This window comes from Gekko japonicus, unplaced genomic scaffold (assembly GCF_001447785.1).
Source record: "Gekko japonicus isolate JY-2015 unplaced genomic scaffold, Gekko_japonicus_V1.1 scaffold3148, whole genome shotgun sequence".
In the NCBI taxonomy this organism is placed as follows: domain Eukaryota; kingdom Metazoa; phylum Chordata; class Lepidosauria; order Squamata; family Gekkonidae; genus Gekko; species Gekko japonicus.
In genome coordinates, this window is record NW_015174933.1 from 62,880 (window position 1) to 84,769 (window position 21,890).

Sequence of the window (21,890 nt, forward strand, 5' to 3'; positions counted from 1 at the left end):
GCTCCAAACACCATGAGGAGCTCCCTCGGTCACACGCAGGCACCCCCCCCCATCTACCTGCAAGACTGCATGTAACTCAGAGGTTCTACACATGGTTGCTTGGAAACTAATCTCGCCCATCAACAGGCTTGGCTAAGCCCATCAAGAAACAATACCCCTACCTCGGTGACTCATACCCTCTTCATCCAGGTGCCACTCTCCAGTCGAAGTTACTAGCTCTCAATATTGACCACTCCTTAGTTCCCCTCCCCTCTTCCTGCCAGCCAATAGCATGTTTTTGGGATGGACTAGTTGGAGTTGGGCCAAGACATGTGACCAGCCTGACACAAGCCCCCAAGCCCTCCCCCCTTAAAAGGGACACCCAGCCATGTGCTCGCTCTCTTGCTCTCTCTCTCGCTTCCCCCCCCCCCAACGACCTCTATAATCTCTGCTTCTTGAAACTTGTGGCCACCTGGTCACCCCACCCTGCTTCAAGACTCTGGGAACTGCAGCCAGAGTCTCCACATGCTTTCTGCTGGTTCAGTCTGCATGCTTCCTTTTCCTAGCCCTTGTAGGCTATCCAGTTCTCTTGCCGGCCCTGCTTTAAGCAGGACGTGCTCCGGCGGTGTGCTCCGGCTGCGCTGAATAGCGCACATTGAGTAAAGAAGAAGATAGGAAGAAAGAAGAAGAAGACGCGACAGCTTGTCTTTACAGCCAGACAGAGCAACGCAGGGCTCTTTACCAATGACGTCAGGTCTCGACCCACAGGTGCGTTGGCAGCCCGAGGTGCGTGTCTCTGCCAGCCTTAGGGAGTAGGGAGACATCAGGTCTCTCCCTAACCGATATTTGGCAGGCGGTGGCAAAGCAGGACACAGAGTGGACAATCACTGACTCCTAACATCCTGCCTGAAATGTGGTAAGCTGATGCTGGGTTCGAATCTACCCCTCTTGCGAACGGTCTGAGGTAAGAGAACGCCTGTACGCTCCCAAGAAACCTCCGCTCCAGGATTGGAGGGGGGGGATTTCTTCCTCCAGGCCAGTGAGACGTCCTTCCAAATACCCCTCAGAGGGGGGGGAGTATTTCCCAGGCTACTGCCCCTCAGGCGGGAAAAAAGTGGCGGCCATTTTGAGTGTTGGCCAGGGCCCGATAGGTTTTTCTCTATAGAGAAAATGGCCTCCTCTAAGGGAGAAAAAGGGGGGCCAGAGGGAACCATCCCTTATTAGGCACTGAGGTGGAAGACATTGAGAGGACGAAGGAGCTTGTTATCAGATTCTTTTCCCCTCTTCCCCCCCCCCCCGCAGGTATTTGAAAATGGCTGAGAAGGCGGCCCAAGGCAGTTCCACCGGGGACATCATGCAGGCAAGGCCCTCAACGTCCCAGATCTGCCAGGATCCTTTAGCCACCACAGGCATGGAATCCAGGGAGGCCATTAACCCTGATATGCTGAACTGGTTCAGAGAGGAAATGAGAAGGGAGTTCAAAGATTTGATACTGGAGAGTATTCAAGGCTCCAAATCACAGGACTCTTCTGTGGAAAGGGGCAGGAGTCTCAAGAGAACCCGAGACAGGGTAACCAGCGTCTCTAGATCCCCTGTTACCTCAAAACGCAACAATCATAAATCTCCCTCTAGAGAGAGGAGTCCTCTGCTGGAATGTGAAGAATCTGAGCCAGAGATTTCCACTTCCTCTTCTGAAAAGGAGGAAGGTGAACTTTCTGCGGAAGAAGAAGAAATTGTAGTTCCTACGGTTCAATCCAGGCTTTTCCCGCAGGACCTTTACTCACATCTCTTGCCTAAAGTGTTAGGGATCTATCAACCAGACCTAGGGAGGAGACTGAACAGGACTCTGACTAGCATCCCCAGACGTTTGGCCAAGGTCATGAGTTCTGACTTGGGGTTTCTCAGCACCTGTTCCAACAGTAGCCTGATTTTCTGTTCCCGTTCCTGTGACAGAAAAACCCTGTCCTGTATCGTGTCTATTTCCACCCCCAGGTGGAGCAGTCTCTGTGTAGGCTGCAGGTGACTTTTTTGTAAGTTCACCACAAACCCATGATCGGTCAGGGTCTGGATTGTGAGGTTCAGTGCCTTTATGCACTCCATGGCCAATGGGGCTTTTATTAGGATGTCGTCCAAGTATGGAAAAAGCCCCACCCCTTTTAGCTGTAGCTGTGCTACTAGAGTCACTAGGAGCTTTGTGAACACTCTGGGACACATGGTATCATCTGTTTTGGCCCTTAGTCCACCACCCCTTGAATCCCTTTAGACAATTCATACTACTTGGAAAACTTGTGCTCATTGAAGAAAAAATATATTATTTCAGTGTTTGTGTGTGTGCGAATGGTCTTCAGGTCTGCAAACCCAGTGGCAAAAGAGTAGCACTAATGTCATCAATAATGCAGATGATACCCAGCTCCATATAGCCTTATCCAAATTCCCTGATGATGTGTAGATGTCCTGAATCGCTGCGTGGCTGCTATGGTAAATTGACTAAGAGTGAACAAATTGAAACTAAAACCTGAAAAGACAGAGGTAATGCTGGTTGGGAAGGTGGAGATCTTGAAGTGTTCCCCACTTTTGATTCAGTTGACCCTTACTGACTCGGTTAAGAGCCTTTGGATTATATTGGACCCAAAGTTATTACTGGAGAAGCAAGTTAATGCTGCTGAAAAAAAGGCTTTTTTCCAGTTCAGCATAGCTTGAAAGGTGGCCCTTTAACGTGATATGGCTGATCTGGCGACCTGGATCCATGCCATGGTAACATGAAAACTAGACTACTGTAGTGCACTGTACATTGGTCTCCCCTCAAAATCAGCTTGGAAACTCCAGCTGGTCCAGAATGCTGCAGCTTGATTATTAGCAGGATCTAGATGGAGCATGCATAGTACTCCCATTCTGCCCACGCTGCATTGGCTGCCCGTTTGCTACCAAACTCAGTTTAAGGTGTTAGCTATGTCATACAAAGTCCTTCATGGCCTTGGACCCTTATATGTGGAAGACCACCTGTTTCCCCTATGCTCTTCCACAAAAGCTTGGCTCATCAGAGCAGGGTCTTCTGCACTTGCTAACTGCAAATGGGCAAAATCAGCCTTCTCCATTGTGGCCCCCACCTTACAGAACGGCCTGCCTGAAGTGGTCAGGAAGGCTCCTGCTCTCCTGGGTTTCTGCAAACTATGCAAAACTGAATTATTCAAGAGGGCCTTTCTACTCAGGTAACAGAGTCACACTAACTAGAGATTTCATAAAATTGCTTGAATAAATTATTAGGGACTGTGCTCTATACTACTGTGTATAGCTTGTAGAAATCATTTAATATGTCATGTTAATACTTATGCTTTGCTTTAGTACTTTTTTGGGGGACCTCTGGTTCATTGTTTGGCCTAAGGAAAAATACCTCCATCACCTCAGGCTTTTTCCAAAGGAAGGTGTGCCAAACCTTTCTGTACCTTTTTGGTTTTGGTTTGAAATGATATTTTCTATTTTTAAAAATCTGCAGTCATAACCAGTTGGAGAAATATCTAGTTCTATCTCTGCTTTGCAAATAAAGACTGCTGAAAAAGTTCTTTTGAATCATATTTTTATTTTGTAGAGTATATAGTTCATAGAACTATTTCATACAATATGTATTTATACTCTATTTCATAATCTAAACACATGAGGTTACATTTCGTCTATATAACCGACAAATTAAACTTAATCCAAATCCAGATTGTATCCTCTTCTTTTTCTTATTCCCATATCCTACCCACCATACGATTCCCTCTAAATCACATTCTAACTATTAATACATTTTCCTTTAGTTTTCAATTAATTTATTACCCATTCAATCTTCTAGCTTCTGTTTTATACGCATAATGCATAATGTTCCTATCAGCCTGTCATGTTAATTAGCATAAGGGTTTCCTTTAAGTAATCTTTTATTTAGCTTCCCAATAGCTGATTAATAATCTGCTGACAGAAAGCGCACCATGTTAAGTGATCCTTCAACATTTACTATCTTAAAATAAAAATACCAACAGGAAATTCTACATACATAGTTATGTCTATGATAGCCTTTTGTATAAGTACAGCTCCCAATGCAACAGGTCTACAGGCCAGAAGCTTTGGGATTGAAACAGCTAATTTTTAATTCACAGCTGTCATATTTAACATATTTTTAAAAGATTACTTCATATCAAAATTGTCTCCAACATCACCTAGCTTGACAAACTGAAAACACATTACAAATTAGGGTTGCCAAATGACTCACCAAAATAAGCAGGGGAGAGTTGGTCCCGTTCTGGGACATTCGCACACACACGCTGTGATGACATCGCCCAGAAGTGACATCATTACGCTTGGCACGTCGCTAGGCAACACTCTAGCAACTGGCCTGAAAACTCTATGGTACCATAGAGTTTTCAGGGTGATTGCTAGAGCGTCACCCGGCGAGGTGCCCAGTGTGATGACATCACTTTCGGGCGATCTGGCCGTCGGCCCGATCTGGCCACTTTGGGGGTAGGGTTCCCCCGGCTGGACCCGGACCAGCGGATTGGGGGCCCTTTTAGCGGGGGAATCCCCGCCCCCCGGGAGGACTAAGCAGCCCTACTTACAATATTGCCTGTACTTGTATATTCTCCCACAAATCCTCTAAACTTATATATACACATTTAGTACTTTCAGTCATGACTTCAGTATATCAGAAATGCTGATTAACAAATTCTTCATGCACATAATTGCCTGTTGGCCCTTAACAAATAAACAATCCTTTAACCAATATAAACGTTTTCTCTGAACTACCTCAAAGCTGTGTGTTGACCCAAAACAACTTCATTCATAGTAAAGTATATCCAGATATTTATGAAAACCAGGAGTTCGTTACTTGTGGCCTGCAGAAGAGTTCTCAATGATACCATTAGAAGTTTGTGTGCTGGTGGCACTTCATTCATTTAGGAAATGTGAGTTCTTTCCTTAGCTCTGTGATTCTTGACATGGGCGACATGCCACCAGGGGATGATCTGCAAACCTTGAGGAACATTCGTGATTTTAGGCAGTCTCTTCCCACTTGCTTCTGAGGGCCAAACAGCCTGTTTTGACACTTGAAAAAGCCCAAAGGGTGGGAAACAGTTGGAGCCACTATGCCACGTGCCCAGTCTGAATGGGACCTTGCATCACTTTTTTTAAAGAAACTACAACTGATTCTATTTTTTAAGAGTTTTATTAGTTTATACATAGAAAGGGGGAAAGGGAAAAGAAGGGGGGGAAAGATATATTAAAAACATCCAATTTAACATTCTGCTTGCAAATCCTCTCATACAAGTTTCACAACTATTATGGCTACAACTCATTCTAAAATGGCACTGGCTATGGGATGCATGCATGGGTCTGAGTAGTTTGTAGTTTGGCTCTGAGAGCAAGCAAAAAAAAAATTCTTACCACTCACCCTGCTCACAGGATAAAATCCTAGATTTCTCCCCATGGCCTTTAAAGTGGCACAAGAGTACACAGGAATGAAAACTAACATTAAGGAGTTGGCTGATGGCCATTAGTCTTAAGGGTCTCGTTGAATTTTTTATTTGTTTGTTTTTGAGCTTTGTTTGTCACCTCCTAACACTCCCAAGACTATCTCCTGATGGAGCCCTTCCTTCGAGTTTTCAATTTAGCCCCAGCAGAGGCCTGCTGTTTTTTGGTGGCTGCTCCACCATTATGGAGGGCCCCCCCCCCCCCGAGATTCAGAGGAGCACTTTCTGTAAGAAATATAAGCTTGTTCTTTGTAGGTAAGCATTCTGCATTTAATTTCACAAGGTGGTTATAAATTTGGGGGAAAGTCCTATAGCCTGCTTTTTTCTGTTTTCTTTTAACTGTTGCAAACCTTGAATATGGTTGCAAGCCTTCAGGCCCACCTAGAGCACTGGATCTCATGGAATAACAACTGATCTCCAAATGACTGTGTTCACTTTCTCTGGAGAAAATGGCTGCTTTGGAAGGTGGACTCTATGGCAATATACCATGCTGAGGTCCCTCTGCTCTCCAAACCCCACCCTCCCAAGGCTGCACTCGCAAACCTCCAGGAATTTCCCAACATGGAGCTGGTGATCGTATTCTTGAGCTACAGTGATCAGTGGGGGAAAAGTGGCCTATAAATATTTTAATTCTGTTAGATTGGGAGAAGGAATTCAATTATAATGTTGTGACTCAGTTGACAGTAACTGATTAAAAGTTAAGAATCACTGATCTGTTTTTAGATGGAGCACTCAGAACTGTGCATTCTGCATTTGGCTTTATTGCAGATTTATATAATTTGTTCATGCTTGCTGTTTGCTGCTGGGAAAGATTAAAAGAAAAAACTCAAATGAGCTAAGATTCAGGTGGGTAGCTGTGTTGGTCTGAAGCAGAAGAACAAGGCCTGAGTCCAGTGGCACCTTTAAGGCCTTTATTCAAGGTATAAGATATCAGACGTGTGTGTGCACACAAGAGCTTATACCTTGAATAAAACTTTGTTGGTCTTAAAGTTGCCACTGGACTCAAACTTTTTTCAAATGAGCTAAAGTTGTGTTTCCCGCTTTTACTGTGCAGGCCAGTGTCAAAATAATATTTTGGGACTGATGTTCTCTAAGAGGGTGAATATGATTGACAAAATCCAGTGGAGGAGTAGCAGCAAAAAATAACAGAATTTTGACTAACTGTAACATAACTACTATGGAGATCACTTCATGGGATAAATGAAGCATTATCAGCAGCTGGAAAATGTGTATATGTGTGGGGGGGAGAAATTGAACAGTAGCATCTCTAGGCTGTAAAATGAAAGGGTTCGTATTAAGTCTAAGAAATTTCTGTGCAAACCCTACACATTACAATGTAAACACCCAGTACTTATTTTATAGCAGTAGTGGCAGTACTCCCTACAAAGGTACATTATGCTGATTTGGTACATTTGCTAGCAACCATAAGAAGCAGGAAAGAGACAAAGAAATGCCAGCAATCTGGGAGAGCACCAGGAAATGACGTTTGGAATGATTGATATGGTGTATAGAGTTTTAGAGTGAAGGTAGCGTTCAAGGAGGCAACTGTACCATTAATTGTAACATGGACCTTAAAAATATTGATCCTTGAGAGGTGAATGTACTCCTGTGGTAAATGCCATGACATAAATGGGAATGCATTGGCAAACTTTGGATTTAATGCAACTCAGGATTGTAAATGGATTGCTCTGCATTTCTAGTCAACCTGAAAAAATTTAGCAACACACTTTTTTTGACGTACAGAGAAATTCTTCATTTCTAATCTTCAGCCTGAACCTCAAAGTAGAGTCTAGTATTACAATGCAAATTAAGTGGATTAAGTGTTAATTATTTTAGTTGATGTATAAATAGGATAGCATGTGAAACAGACCATGATTGATAAGAACCTACTCGGTTTTTAGTTTGATTTAGAGGTGGATGTTAACAAGTGTGTTCTATGAGACTACTTCACCACAAACATTTTTTGGATCAATAAAATATTTTACAACTTATGTCTGATACTTATTTTCATGTTGCTAATGGTCCATTGAAAGCAAAAAAAGAGTCTGTCACTGGTTCACCTTCTCTCATTGGGGCATGTATAGAAAAAGATTTGAAGCATGAAAGCTATCATGGACTCTCCAAGGGAGCAGGGAGACAGTGGAGCACTGTCATTCTTCACTACTGCTAGTTTGTTCCCTGGTATGACTGGTGGGAAGGCCACTGCACTGGTAGGACATTGTGAGCCGGAGGCTAAAAAACTGTGAGCTAGCTCACACTAACTCAGCTTAGAGGGAACACTGGTCACAACACCAATTGAGGATGCCAGGCTTGCTGCCACCAGGGTCAGGGCCTTTTCAGTGGCGGCTCCATACTGGTGGAATGAGCTCCCGGAAGAGATCAGGGCCCTGTGGGATCTTCTACAGTTCCACAGGGCTTGCAAGATAGAGCTCTTCCACCAGGCTTTCAATTAGGAGCCGCCCTCACCACTACCACCAACATCTGTGGTTATAGGCTGGCCCCAGCTTTGAGATCGAGCCATACCATCGTGTGACGCCAGAAGTTCACTGAGTTGGAAATTGTCTGCTTGTTACATCATATAGCACGCCATCTCAACTAATGATGGAATGATTATTATTACTAGCACTTTATGATTACCTGATTGTTTTAAAATGTTTTAAATGTTTTATGTGGATTTTATGGTACCTTGTATCGACTAATGTGAGCTGCCCTGAGCCTGTTCCCGGGGAGTGCAGGATACAAATGGAATAAATAAATAAATTACAAATATTTCATAAAAATACAATTAAAACCTATCATAACATATAAACATATAACATAAAATACCAATCATTTAAAATACAACTAAAACACTGGAACATTATCAAGTAAACAGAAGCAAAGATTATTTATAATATGACTTAGGTGACAGCATAATTCCCATAACTTCACACCAGCTCAGTTCGGTCACTTGTTATGTGGCGAGACCAGGCTGAAGATAGCGATGGTAAGGCCAGGACACAGACTGGCAAAGATGGTAAAGCCAGGGCACAGGGACACTCCTCGGTGTATGATATGGCTCCTTAGTCAAACACCTGGTGGAAGAGCTTTGTCTTGCAGGCCCTGCGGAACTGTAATAAATTGCATCAGCTGTGATGACCCAAATACAGCTTGGGTACTTTCGCTGACAACATTACAAAACCTCCGTACATATTGTCCTACTTCTAGAGCAGCGGTCCCCAACATGGTGCCCACCAAGTGTTTTTACAGAGTGGGAAGGGCAGGTGGGGTTTTCAGCCAGCTGGGCTTCTGATTGGCCACTGAAGATCTAGTTGGCTGTGCAGATTTTTTTTTAAGTTACTTTGGCAGCAGCTGCCACCACAGCACAAGGATCTTTGCTGAGTTATTGAAGGTAAGCTTTGTGTATGCAACAAAATATGTTCGTTTTAAAAGGAATCCCATTAAAAAGAGTTTCTGCATGAAATGTTGGAGAGTTACTATTACAATTATGCATAACCTCACTCTCTGACATTTTGTGGTTGATTCCACCTCTTGTGGCAACCATTTGTGGTTGCACTCACCACCCTGTATCAGAATTCCAAAGATGTTCACAATCTAGAAAAGGTTGGGGGCTCCTATTGTAGAGTGTGCTGTATTAAAACATTCCTGATCCTTTCGTGGAAACCCCACTCTCCGAGTCCCTAGATTCTCATTATGCTGAAGGACTATCAGTGGGTTAAAAGACTCCCCCCAGTGAGAGAAAAAAGATTGATCTAACAAAGGGAAGGGTTAGCCTAGGGTATTGTGGATTATTAGATCCATACCTGGTATGATTTCTCTTTTCATACTTTCAGCCCTACATTGTCATGTGATTTTTTTTTTTGCTCTGTGAAAAGGAAAATGAATCGGTGGTTTATTTACTCAGTCTGCTCCCTAGCATACTGTTGAAACTATCAGAAGAAGTTACCACAGAAATCTCATTAAAAGAAAAATATCAAAAAATATCAAATCCTGAAGACTTTAATTGAAATCTGTTTACAATTTTCATTCTGCAAGGGGCATGTTCAGCATGGAACATGCTGTTCAGCAATCACCATAAACTTGAGACCTGAATCTCTTTGTGGTTGTCGTTTGATCATTACATAATATTAGGGCCTCCTTTTTCATAGCTCCAGAAGTGTCCTTAGGTAGGTCCTTGTTAGTGTATTTGTCAGGCATTGTATATGGATGTTGCCTATTTGCCTTCTTTAAAATCCATAAACCAAAGTGGTCTTCTCCCACTGCCTATATAGACACTTCCTCTGACACTTCCTTATATACTCTGCTGGAAACTGATCAGATATAACATTAAAAACCAGGAAGAAAAGTCTTAGAGAAAGATACCCTCTTAAATGTATCGACTGAGAGCTGTATCCTACAATCCATAATTGGGAGACTTTTCCTCCCTTTGTGTTTGTACAGAATGTGTAACAGTGCTTTGCAATGAAGGTGCTCCTAGACAGTGCCTTACATTTTCCCCTTTTCTGCCCATGTAGTTTCTCAGCTTTCTGAATGGATTTTGTTGGGATCATAGTTAGCTACTAGTGTTAGTCCTCCTTCTCACTAAGGTGCTTAGCCTATCTAGGCTGTACCACGTCAGTCTGATGGTGCTTATCAGGAATATCGGTAATGTTCAACACCATGCATTTTATGTCTCTTCCAGGGTGTGCGGATTTGCATCTCCTGGATATGTTGTCTCCTACTGAAAGGAAACGGCAGGGGTATATCCATGAACTCATTGTAACAGAAGAAAACTATGTGAATGACCTACAGTTAGTAACAGAGGTGAGGCTAATTGTGTGTGTTTTGTAAATTGCTCTGCTTGTCTCATAAGTGAATGAGTTTTGTAAAGCTCTGAGCTCCAGTGACCTGTGTTGGGTGTTGTATGGAAGCTTCCGTGGGTTAATATTTGTAAAACCAAACCAGTCAGTTCAGTGACCAGTTACAAAACTAGCAACATAACTTTGGAAAGAGCATAATCATAGAATCATAGAATGTTAGAGTTGGAAGGGACCTTGCAGGTCATCTAGTCCAATCCCCTGTACTCTGCAGGAGCATAGCCAAAAGATAGCCCTACCCGAAAGATGGTCATCCAGCCTCCACTTGAAAACGTCCAGCGAAGGAGCATCCACCACCTCCCGTGGCAGTCTGTTCCACTGCTCAGCCACTCTTACAGTTAGGAAGTTTCTCCTGATATTTAGCCGGTATCGACTCCCTTGTAATTTCCGCCCATTAGATCTAGTTTTGCAATCCAGAGCAAGAGAGAATAGATCTGCTCCATCTTCTACATGACAGTCCTTCAGATATTTGAAGACTGCAATCATGTCCCCTCTAAGCCTTCTCTTTCCCAGGCTAAACATAGCCAACTCTTTCAGCCTTTCCTTGTAAGACTTGGATTCCAACCCTCTCACCATCCTGGTTGCCCTCTTCTGGACATGCTTGAGCTTGTCAACATCCTTCCTAAAATGTGGTGCCCAAAACTGGACACTGTACTTCAGGTGAGGCCTGACCATAGCAGACTAGAGCGGGACTACCACCTCCTGTGATCCAGTGATCCTTAGATACTTCCCTTCAGGTATCTGAAGAAGTGAGCAATGACTCACGAAAGCGCATACCCTGCCACAAATTTTGTTAGTCTTTAACGTGCCACTGGACTCTTGCTCTTTTCTGCTGCTACAGACAGACTAACATGGTTACTCATTATGGTTTATAATATGCTTGTGTTTTCCTGTTTAACAAGATTTACTTGGCAAGTCAGTTTTTTCATTACTACTACATCAAAGATTTTGCTGTATCAGGTCTTCAGTTGAGGGCACAAAGGCCATTTCCACTAATGTTTTTATGTTTCCAGCTGTCATCAGCAGAAGATCTTGGTTCATGTTGCTGCACATTTCCACAGGAGAAACTATTGAGATAAGGGTCAAAATGTAAATGGTAGCAAGCAGTTACTATAGATAAGTTTGATCTGACTGCCAAACCTATCTGTCAGGCTAGCAATCATGTGACAAGTGCTTCTACCAGGTGTTACTCATTCAGGTCTTGTGAGAGATTGCATCACCTTGTTAGGTTTTGGCTAGAGTTCAGTATAATAGCTCTCTGCTTAGTTAGCTAGGATGGAATTCAGCTCTTAAATTAAGGCACGGCGTGTTGTTTAATGATTTGGTAAATATCTGTCTATATTCACCTTTATAAACTCTCTGTGCACCTTCATATCTGGTCAGTCTCCTGCTTCTTATTTTCACAACCCAACAGAGACACTTAGAAGTCCATGTCTGGGAACTTCTACAATTTGATGTTGGGTTATTGCGCTAATATGAATGCATCTGATTTTGAACAGACTTAGTGCATACAAGCAAAAATATAAGTCACTTGGTAATCAGGGTAATTTGGGAAAAGCTTTTCAAGGGGACAGTCCTGAAGAATTCATCACTACAAAGAATAATTAAATATATGCGCACAGAGATTGTTGACAAGGGATCAATAATATTAAAAGACCCTTGCAAATTTCATAGCAAGATTAACTAATGCTAATACCTGTGCTATTCACAGTGCAATCCTAGGCATAGTTATAACTGTCTGAGTCCATTGAAGGCAATAGGATTTAACTCTGCTTAGGACTGAACTAAGTTTGAGTCCAGTGGCAGCTTTAAGACCAACAAAGTTTAATTCTGGGCATAGCTTTCATGTGTATGCGCACTTCATCAGATACATTGAAATAGTTTTCCTCAAGCCTTCCTCAGGTAGAGAGAGGGTGGGGGGTAGTTGCCAGGAAGGTATTTTTGTATTTTTATGTGTGTGTGCATGTGCACCTGGAAGTTACGGCAACCCCTACTGGGGGCCTGGAGGATATTCAGAGAGGTGGCTAACTAAAGCCTGCCCCCGCCTTCTGACTGCTGGTATTGTAAGGAGGTCTCCCATCGAAGTACTTGCCAGAGTTCGTTGGCCCTACTTAGCTTCTGAGATCTGTTGAGATCAGGCTTGCCTGGGCTATCCAGGTCAGGGTCCAGGGCATACATTGTTGTTTCATATTATTCTGATTGCTGTGGGTGAGATCCAGATGAACTTACAGTTATTAAGGTCCCATTGATTTGAATCTGAAAGAGAGTTGAACAAATATGTGGTAGACTGGGGGGGGGGCAGCAACTTCTAGGTTTTGCAGATCTTTAAAGTGAGACCTCAAAGGTAATTTAGACACAGTGAACAAGTCTATTACACACAGTCTTTTCCTTCTCAATCTACAGATCTTCCAGAAGCCACTAATGGATTCAGAGCTGTTAACAGAAAAGGAGGGTGCTATGATTTTTGTAAACTGGAAAGAGCTAATTATGTGCAATATTAAACTACTGAAGTAAGTTGCTTTTTAAAAAAAATCAGCAGCAGTAAGATTTGTTGCGGAGGGTGTCTTCTGAAGATTTGCAATATTTTAACATGACATAGGAAGAAAAAGTATTGTGGAAGATTAAAATAACTGGCTTTTACTGTCGTTTATGTTTGTCTCTTGGTCTGAAACATGGGCAAATAGGTGGGGCATAAGGAAAATGCCTGTAGACAGGAAAGTACAGACGTTTTGCAAAATGCAATGCTATAAAAGTGGTATTTAAACAAAGCTTCTACCAGATTCAGATTAAAGGTAGTTTTTAATGAGCACATTTACAGAATTGTCCTAGACAACTGCCATTACAAATCCTACTTGCCAGTTTTATTTTGTTTCCTTATCTGAAGCTGTTTTGTTTGTTTGGTTTTGGTACAGATCTGGGGTGCTAGACTAGTCTTGTTTTTTTATAAACTATTTTAGAAAACAGCAAATACTGTAATGCTTAAAGAGCTGGTGTGGTTTGATGGCTAAAACTGTGAATCAGGAAGTCCCCAGTTTGAATCTCACCTCTTCCATAAATGTACTAAGTGGCCTTAGAAAACCACCCTTTCTCAATTTCTGATCTGCAATATGTAGATAATAATACTGACCTGCATACAGGGTGTCATAGGGCTTAGAACAAGAGGATGCACTAAAGAACTACATACATGCCAAATACTATTTCTTATGTATTTGAGCTGAATTCTCAACTGCAGCAAAATCAATGGAATCCCAGGGCTCCTTTGACTGCAACAAACTGTTTTATATTTTAATTGAATTCAAGAAAGCTTTTCAGGTTTCTACTATGTCAGAATTAGGATGGCAGGGACAAGCTCCTAAGGAGGAGATCTAGATCTATTTGTTGATTTTTAAAAATATTCACAAATATTTTGCCATTCCACACCCCTGAGGTTTCCGAGCAGTGACACCATAACAGTGAAACCATAACAAAGGGGAAAGTATTCATGTGGCAAAATATACATATCATGTCAGAGAGAGGAAGGCAAAAGGGTAGGTATAAGCCAACATCATAAGAGAATGTCTGCTAATGATAGGACATTTTGGAGAATGTTAATTCATAGGGTTGCCGTGAGTCAGAAGTAACTTGATGACACTCAATACACACACAAGCCAACAATACTGTTAGAGGAGAGAGGAATGGGGAAAGTGACAGAAGGAGCAACAATAAATACAACCATTCCTTCCTTCATTCCCTAAACCTATATCCCACTCTTTATCCAAGTTACTCAGAATATGGCTCAAGGAGGTATTTGAAACTAGTTCTCCACAGTCCAAATCTAGTATTATAACCATTACACACATTGTAGTGTGTACAAATAACTGTACAAATATCCTGTTCTCCCCCCACCCTGAGATGTTTTCCAAGTATGCTTCACAACTCTGAACGACAATTGGAAGCCTGAACATCCTTCCAGTTGTTGTCCACAGTTCTGCTTGTCTTAGGAAGGAGGGCAGGTACTTCCCCTTGAGAGTTTTAGACAGTTCCCATTTTTTATCTTTATACTGGAGGTGTTGGCTTTCTTAGTAGCTGCCCATCCACATATGTCTTCTTTCTCCCCAGTCTCTTATGTGGAGTTACTTATTGTCTTCAGCAAGAGTCCTCATCTCTCACCTCTTCTCTCTTGTTACCTTAACTACATTCCCATACCCCAGAGAGAAGAAATGGCTTTCCCTCAGTTGGGTACCACTTATCTCCCTTGGTTGCCTAGGTTACCAGCTGGTCATCATCTAAGTTCTGTTCTATACATTGTGTATTACATTATTATCTGAATCCAATTCATTTTGATGATGTATTGAAAGATGTTCCCATAGGAGAAGTCATTTAGCTAGGGGAGATCAGAGGCCCATGCTGTCCTTTTTATTAATTTGCTAATCAAATTATGGCTGTTCCATTGTTCCATAATTTTTATTACAGTAATAAATTTCTACTGGTTTAATGTGCATTTATTCACCTTTAGCAGATTTCATAATCTCTCTACTATTCTTCTGCTTTGTGCTCAGGGCACTGCGTGTTCGTAAGAAAATGTCAGGAGAAAGGATGCCAGTAAAAATGATAGGAGACATACTGACAGCACAGCTTCCGCACATGCAGCCTTACATTAGATTCTGTAGCTGTCAGCTTAATGGGGCAGCCCTCATCCAGCAGAAAACGGATGAAGTTCCCGAGTTCAAGGAATTTGTTAAAGTAAGAGAATATCAGTATTGGTACTCTATTTCCATTGCAGGAGCTCATTCACTTATTTCCTGGTGTGTCATGAACCCTTGCTATGTAACAAATATAAACAAAGCACCTTCATTTTTGAACTGTTTCCTTTTGTCATCTTTTACTATACACAACTGTGGCTCAAGAAGCCAAACTCCAGATTCTCTGGAGGATGCCCACATTTTGTCATGCTTTCATAAGCTGTGAACAACCACCGACAATGTATTCTAGGATTCCCAGCAAATGCTACCAAGAGGCCACCCTTGGCTAAATGCAGAACACACAGAGAGAGGCAGTTTTATGTTATACTTCTTGTTAATATTTCAGAGATTAGCTATGGACCCTCGCTGCAAAGGGATGCCCTTGTCAAGCTTTCTGCTAAAGCCTATGCAACGAGTAACTCGATATCCTCTAATAATTAAAAATGTAAGTACTTTTACTGGCATGTGAAAATGAGATATCAGAACTACTATAACTGAAAAATAAGAGTCAAACTCTGATTTTTTTTTCTTTATTGGGATACCCATCTGGTATAAAATAGTTTTATCAGAAGGATGGACCTTGTGTTTCTACATAGGGAGATAACTCAAATTAGGGCTGATCATGGGCTAGATCCAGCAGTAATTTTCTGCTAACAGAAATGGTACTTTCCAACCTCTCCCCTTCCAGTGTTCCTCCTGAGGAACAATGAATGATCAGGAGCTGCACAAGGGATGAATTGCAAGTCTGCAAGTGGAAGGAAGAATTGGTGAAAATTGCTGCCTTTCCTTTAGTGAAAAATTCCTGCTGGAGTCAAACTCGTAGTTCTTTAAATGAAAGTTAGAGTAGGTATAAAATCATAAAGGCAATGAAATTTTCAGATTATATTTGACTCACACACAAAAGCCAGAAATTATGTTATTTTAAAGAAAAGTAACCTTTATACTGTTTGGGGGCACAGAGTAAACTGAAGTGTTTTTCTTTTTTACTTATTTAGATGGGATTTTTTAAAATAATGTTTTGTAACATTGTTGGATGCTTATGTGTATTTTGGTAGAGCTAGACTGACTAAATTTGGTAAAAGGAACAGGTTTTGCAGCTTTATAAGAAACTGAAACTATTCATTTTTCTGTAGATATTAGAAAATACTCCTGAAACCCATCCAGATTATAGCCATTTGAAGCATGCTTTGGAGAAAGCAGAGGAACTTTGTTCTCAGGTCAATGAAGGTGTACGTGAGAAGGAGAATTCGGACAGACTTGAATGGATCCAGGCTCACGTTCAGTGTGAAGGATTATCTGAGGTAAGCCTGCAGTCCAGCTGAAAAGTGTTGCATCAGATGTGGACACAATGGAGTGGGTGCAGAAGAGAGCGACGAGGACCAAGCCCTATGAGGAAAGGCCGAGGGACTTGGGAATGTTTAGTCTGGAGAAGAGGAGGCTGAGCGGGGACATGATTGCTCACTTTAAGTATCGGAAGGGCTGTCACTCAAAGGAGGGCGGGGAGCTGTTCCTGTTGGCAGCAGAGGATAGGGCTTGCAATAATGGGTTTAAATTAAGAGCAAAAAGTTACTAGTTGGATATTAGAAAAAATTTTTACAGTAAGCGTGGTGTAACAATGGAATCAGCTGCATAGGGTGGTGGTGAGCTCCTCCCCCCCATTGGCAGTCCTTAAGCAGCGGCTGGACAAACACTTGTCAGGGATGCTCTCTAGGCTGATCCTACATTGAGCGGGGTATTGGACTAGATGGCCTGTATGGCCCCTTCCAACTATCTGATTCTGAGAGTATGCTTACTAGGTTTCCAAAGCAGTCTTATGAAATAATTAGATTTGAGTTCAGTAGCCCTTAGTGACCAACAAGATTTTCCGGGTATAAGCTCTCGAGAGTCCCTTTGTCAGAGATCAGTAGGAATGGAGATCTCTGAGTCTTTATATCCCAGTCAGAAGGTGGGAGGGGCATTGTAAAGAAGGATGTTTCATGGAGTTGGTTGTTGAGTCTGGCGTGGATGCGAATGGGCTCTTTAGTTTGCGTGGTGATTTTAGTGGGGTGGTACAATGGATGCAGGATGCAGAGGTACAATGCAGATTGTGATCAGCTTGGTTAAAGCAGAGGGGAAAGCCTTGGGGGCAGAAAATTAACATCTGTGTCCCTATTCAACTCTGGGAGAGGTCCATTGTTGTGAACCTGTGAATGATTTCAAGTTCAGCAATGAAATAACATAGCTGTTTTCACTGTTAACATTTTGTACTGCTCTTCACTAATCTTTTTTTTAATCCGCTAATTTTCTTTCTCTTTCCCAATTTTATTGTCTTCTACCCAAATATTGCTTTCTACTCCCATGATGAAATTAAAGTTGCCATTTCTGTTCAGTCCGTAACTTTTCTTCATAGTAGTAATATATTCCACCCAAATCATAAACTGATTTTACATCAAGTTTGTTGAAGCTTATTTTCATCCCAAACTGGAAAAAAACCATGAACTATTGCTTCTGTGTCACTCCAATATAATTTGTGAGTTCTAGCAATATCTTAAGTAGCTGTTCCGAAGAAGTAGCCATTTCAAGTTGTAGCAAGAAGGATATATGAATTACATCAGAGGCAAGCGGGCTGATCCTGTGGTCCAGTGTTGGTATCCATTATGTCAGAGTGAATGCTGACTCCCGTTATGTCAGAGTGAATGCTGAAGACTGCAAGCCCCAGAGAATAGGAGACAACCATAGAAGCCTATTGCCACATACTCTACAGGTTTCCCCTTAGAGAGTATAGAATGACCTGTCCCTGACATACTAGGTGAAACAGTAGAGCTGAGATTCCAGGCAGGCGCTAGTATCTGGAGTTATAAGGCTGGATTCCTGTAAGCCTTCTGAGAAGTTGTTCATCTAGTTTTAATTAGGAGGAGAAAATTAATATATGTTGGTTGTTTGAAATTCTCCATCACCGAGGTGCCCATAGTTCTAATGATGTGGGAAAGAGCCTCATGTCATGCACTGAAACATATGGCGTGTTCCTAGGCTGAGCTTTATATACACCTTGTGGTATGCTGTGATAAGATGCATAATGAGTATGAATCATCCATTGTGGTTGGGGGGATGGAAGGAGTGAGATGTGGGATAGTTGTCTGGTGCTCTGCATTGAATTTAGCAGGGCTGCTTTAACTTGTGCTTCTTTTGTCACCATAATGTAATATCATTGCAGGGGCACTTGGGAGGAATCCCGCCCTCCCCTCATTATTATCCCCTGCAATGATATAACATTATGGGGCATGACATGAGGCTCTTTCCCACATCATTAGAACCATGAGCACCACATGGATGATTTTTTTTAATGAGAGAGTGAGATGTAATTTGCAATGTGCTGAAATCCTGCTTTGAGAATCGCCAGTTCTAAAAATTTTGTTTGAGCAGGATACTGACAGCTATTCCAGTTCCTATTGATCACTTGGAGAGGATATTCGTTGCTTCTGCCAGAATTGTTGAGTAGAGAGGCCACGTGAAAGTCAAGTATAAGGTAACCTTAAAAAGCAGAATCAGCAGGTAGCAAAGAGGACAGCTTGGGGGTCAGCTTATTTTAAATACACTTTCCTAGCTTTAATAACTCATGACTCCTGTCTTCTGCGTCAGCCACAGCCTCAGAGAAAATGATCAGGTATTGGTACTTGTTCCTTCTTCCTCACTCTCATAAGTAAGCTCAGCCTGATAGAAAGGTTAAAGTCCAAAGGAGCAGCTGTAGCAAAAAGAGTAAGTTCTGCAAGACCTCTAAGCAAATGCATTTCCTAATAAGACCATAATATTAGCTGCCATCTCTGCAAAATGAACCAAAATAGTTGTCATAATTTCAGCTGCATCCAGTAATACAATGACAAATATATTTTATACATTTCACTGTTGTATTTTTGTCCCCCTCAGCAACTTGTTTTTAATTCTGTTACAAACTGTTTGGGGCCACGCAAATTTCTGCACAGCGGGAAACTCTACAAAGCCAAGAGCAACAAGGAATTGTATGGCTTTCTGTTCAACGACTTCCTCCTGCTGACACAGATCATAAAACCTCTTGGATCATCTGGTACAGATAAGGTTTTTAGCCCCAAGTCAAATCTGCAGTATAAAATGTACAAAACAGTAAGTACCACTTCAAAATAAACTGTTCATATTTTTATGAAAATCCAAAGACTAGCCAGTTTGGTGTAGTGGTTAAGTGCGCAGACTCTAATCTGGGAGTACTGGGTTTGATTCCCCATTCCTCCACTTGCAGCTGCTGGATGTCCTTGGGCAAACCATAGTTCTGTCAGAGCTGTCCTTGAAATAGCAGTTTCTGTCAGAGCTCTCTCAGCCCCAACTACCTCACAGGATGTCTGTTGTGGGGAGGGGAAGGGAAAGGAGTTTGTAAACTGCTCTGAGATTCCGAGTGAAGGGCGGGGTATAAATCCAATCTCTTCGTCTTCCTCTTCTAAAGTATAGACAGTGATGCTGGTTGTGGCTGCATATGGGTTAGCTCATTAGAGATAATTCTTATATTTCCGTGCAGTAGAAACCACATATACACTATGTATACCATACAATATGTAACAAACCAAAATAGTCTGTTGTGCTCTATGTATATGCAGTGGGGAACCAAATTTCACTCAGAGCTTCCTGTTGCATATGAATGCAGTGAAACAGACAGGTGAATTTATCACATTACCATGAACCCACAATACTTGTACATAGCAGTGACACATATCCATTTACGAGGTAAATAAGCTTAGCTAATCTGTATCCATATCATGTGAAATGTAGTTATTTCCGGAATTCCTAAAAAAGTCATACTGAGTGATGTTGATCAACAAGCTCTGATGATTTTTACTTGGAAATAGATTCTGTTTCTAAGTCTCTACTTGCTATGATTAATGAGGGGATGGGAACTGAAACAGACAGCAACATTAAAATACTTTTATAGCATCACTAACTATATTACTTGCAACAGAGTTTCCCTTCCCCTTCTCTTAGCATTATGATGATAAAATGTGTATGTGGACATTGGTCAAGGCCCAGATTAGAAATTTGTAAATATTTGCAGTTGTCGTTAAACTTCAGACAGAGAACTGTAATCATAATTTATACCTTAATCCACTTGAAAATGTACCTTTTCCACTGTATTTGAGCCAAGTTTTTGTTAACTGTCTATAGATGGTTTACTTGGTTAGTTTTGCTTGTTCCTTTGGATTGGCCTTTGGGATCCTGTATTCTTCTTGGTGATGAAATGTTATTTTACCAGTAAATGGATATCACTAAAAAGAATCACACAAATTTGTATGGTGGTTAACTCCATGCTTCTGGAGCATAACATATACAAACAAAATATAGAGAGAACAAACAGAGACCATGAGAAATTTTGTGTTAGGGTGCCAGCCTCTAGGTGGGACCTGGGGATCCCCCCGGAATTACAGCTCCTCTCCAGACTAGAGATCAGTTCCCCAGGAAGAAGAAAAAGAGAAGACATTGGATTTATACCCCGCCCTTCACTACCCAAAGGTGTCTCAGAGCGGCTTACAAACTCCTTTCCCTTCCCCTCCCCACAACAGACACCCTGTGAGGTAGGTGGGGCTGAGAGAGCTCTGATGGAGAGTGGACTCTATGGCATTGTACCCCACTGAGGTTCCCATCCTCCCCAGGCTCCATCCCCAAATCTCTAGGAGTTTCCCAACCTGGATCTGGCAGCCCTACCCCCCACTGGTGACCAGGGGGGACATGGCAACCCTATATATGTGTTTATATGTCAACACTGATTTGGACTCCCATTCCCAATTGTATAAAAAGTGGCTACAATCCGAGGCTGGATGAGTTTCTTCCTTTTCATTAGTACCTAAACCTCAGAAGTTTAGTGCTTGTAGCTCAGTTGGCCTATAGGGAAGACTGCTGAGCAGGAAGGTGCTCATCAGGTTTTCCGTGCATCCCCCAATCCTAATTTCATACACCTACTTTAGAGACCTTCTACCACTGAAGAAAATTCTTGGGTTATGAGTATGCAGGAAGAAGGTCTCTCCTGAAGTGTCCTAGCCACACTCACCCTTCTCCACCCTACCCCAGTGCTTCAGGCACTATTTCAGTGGTATCCTGAATATATCTAGAGACCTCTGCAAATGTGGTTTGCAAGCTGCACGCTATCATTGGTCAGCACCATAAAGTGAGGATATGGGGGGGATAGGTCAGATCTTCTATTTCCAATCTGGTTTGCTGATTGATTTGCAACTATTTGTCTAAGCCCAGTTCTGAGATAAGCCCAGGAAGGCTTGTCCAGCTCACAGATTTACAGCATCCTGGATTGTCAGGGGGTTTAGAGTGAAAGGAATATGTATCCCCTAACCCTGCTCTTCCTCCAGGATACTGTAGCTGTCAGATGCTCAAGCAAGCCATTTTTTCTCTCCGCCCCCTTCACTGATACACAACTGTCTTCAGCAGGGGTCATTTCATAGAAAAAGAGCTGCAGGAGCTCATTAGCATACTGTATGCTAATGAGCTACTAGGTTATCAGCATAATAGCTCATTAGCATATGCACCCCCTGACATTACCAGAAGTGATGTCAGAAGGGGAAGCAAAAGGGGGGGGGGAAGGCATCTTCAAAAGCCTCCCCTTCCCCAGCTGGCCTAGAGTTGGGTCGCAAAAGGAGGAAAGACGGAAAGAAAGAGAATGAAAGAAGGAAGGAAAGAGGGAATAAAAAGAGAGAAGGAAAGAAGGAAGGAAAGAGGAAAAGAAAGAGAAGGAAAGAAGGAGGGAATAGAAAGAAAAGGGGGAAAGAAAAGGAAAGGAGGGAAAGAAAGCGGGTAAAGAGATGAGGAGAGGGAGGGAGGCTCTCCCACTC

At 42.1% G+C, this 21,890-nt stretch overlaps 1 protein-coding gene across 1 annotated transcript in view; it reads left to right on the top strand.

The window, feature by feature from the left end:
- Positions 1-21,890, top strand: part of LOC107122068 (intersectin-1) — a 67,874-nt gene that overhangs the window by 41,452 nt on the left and 4,532 nt on the right. The window contains exons 11-16 of the mRNA XM_015425094.1: positions 10,159-10,280; positions 12,737-12,843; positions 14,872-15,055; positions 15,401-15,499; positions 16,188-16,355; positions 18,958-19,170. Of these exons, the coding sequence (XP_015280580.1) occupies positions 10,159-10,280; positions 12,737-12,843; positions 14,872-15,055; positions 15,401-15,499; positions 16,188-16,355; positions 18,958-19,170 (893 nt within the window). The remainder of the gene's footprint in view (positions 1-10,158; positions 10,281-12,736; positions 12,844-14,871; positions 15,056-15,400; positions 15,500-16,187; positions 16,356-18,957; positions 19,171-21,890) is intronic.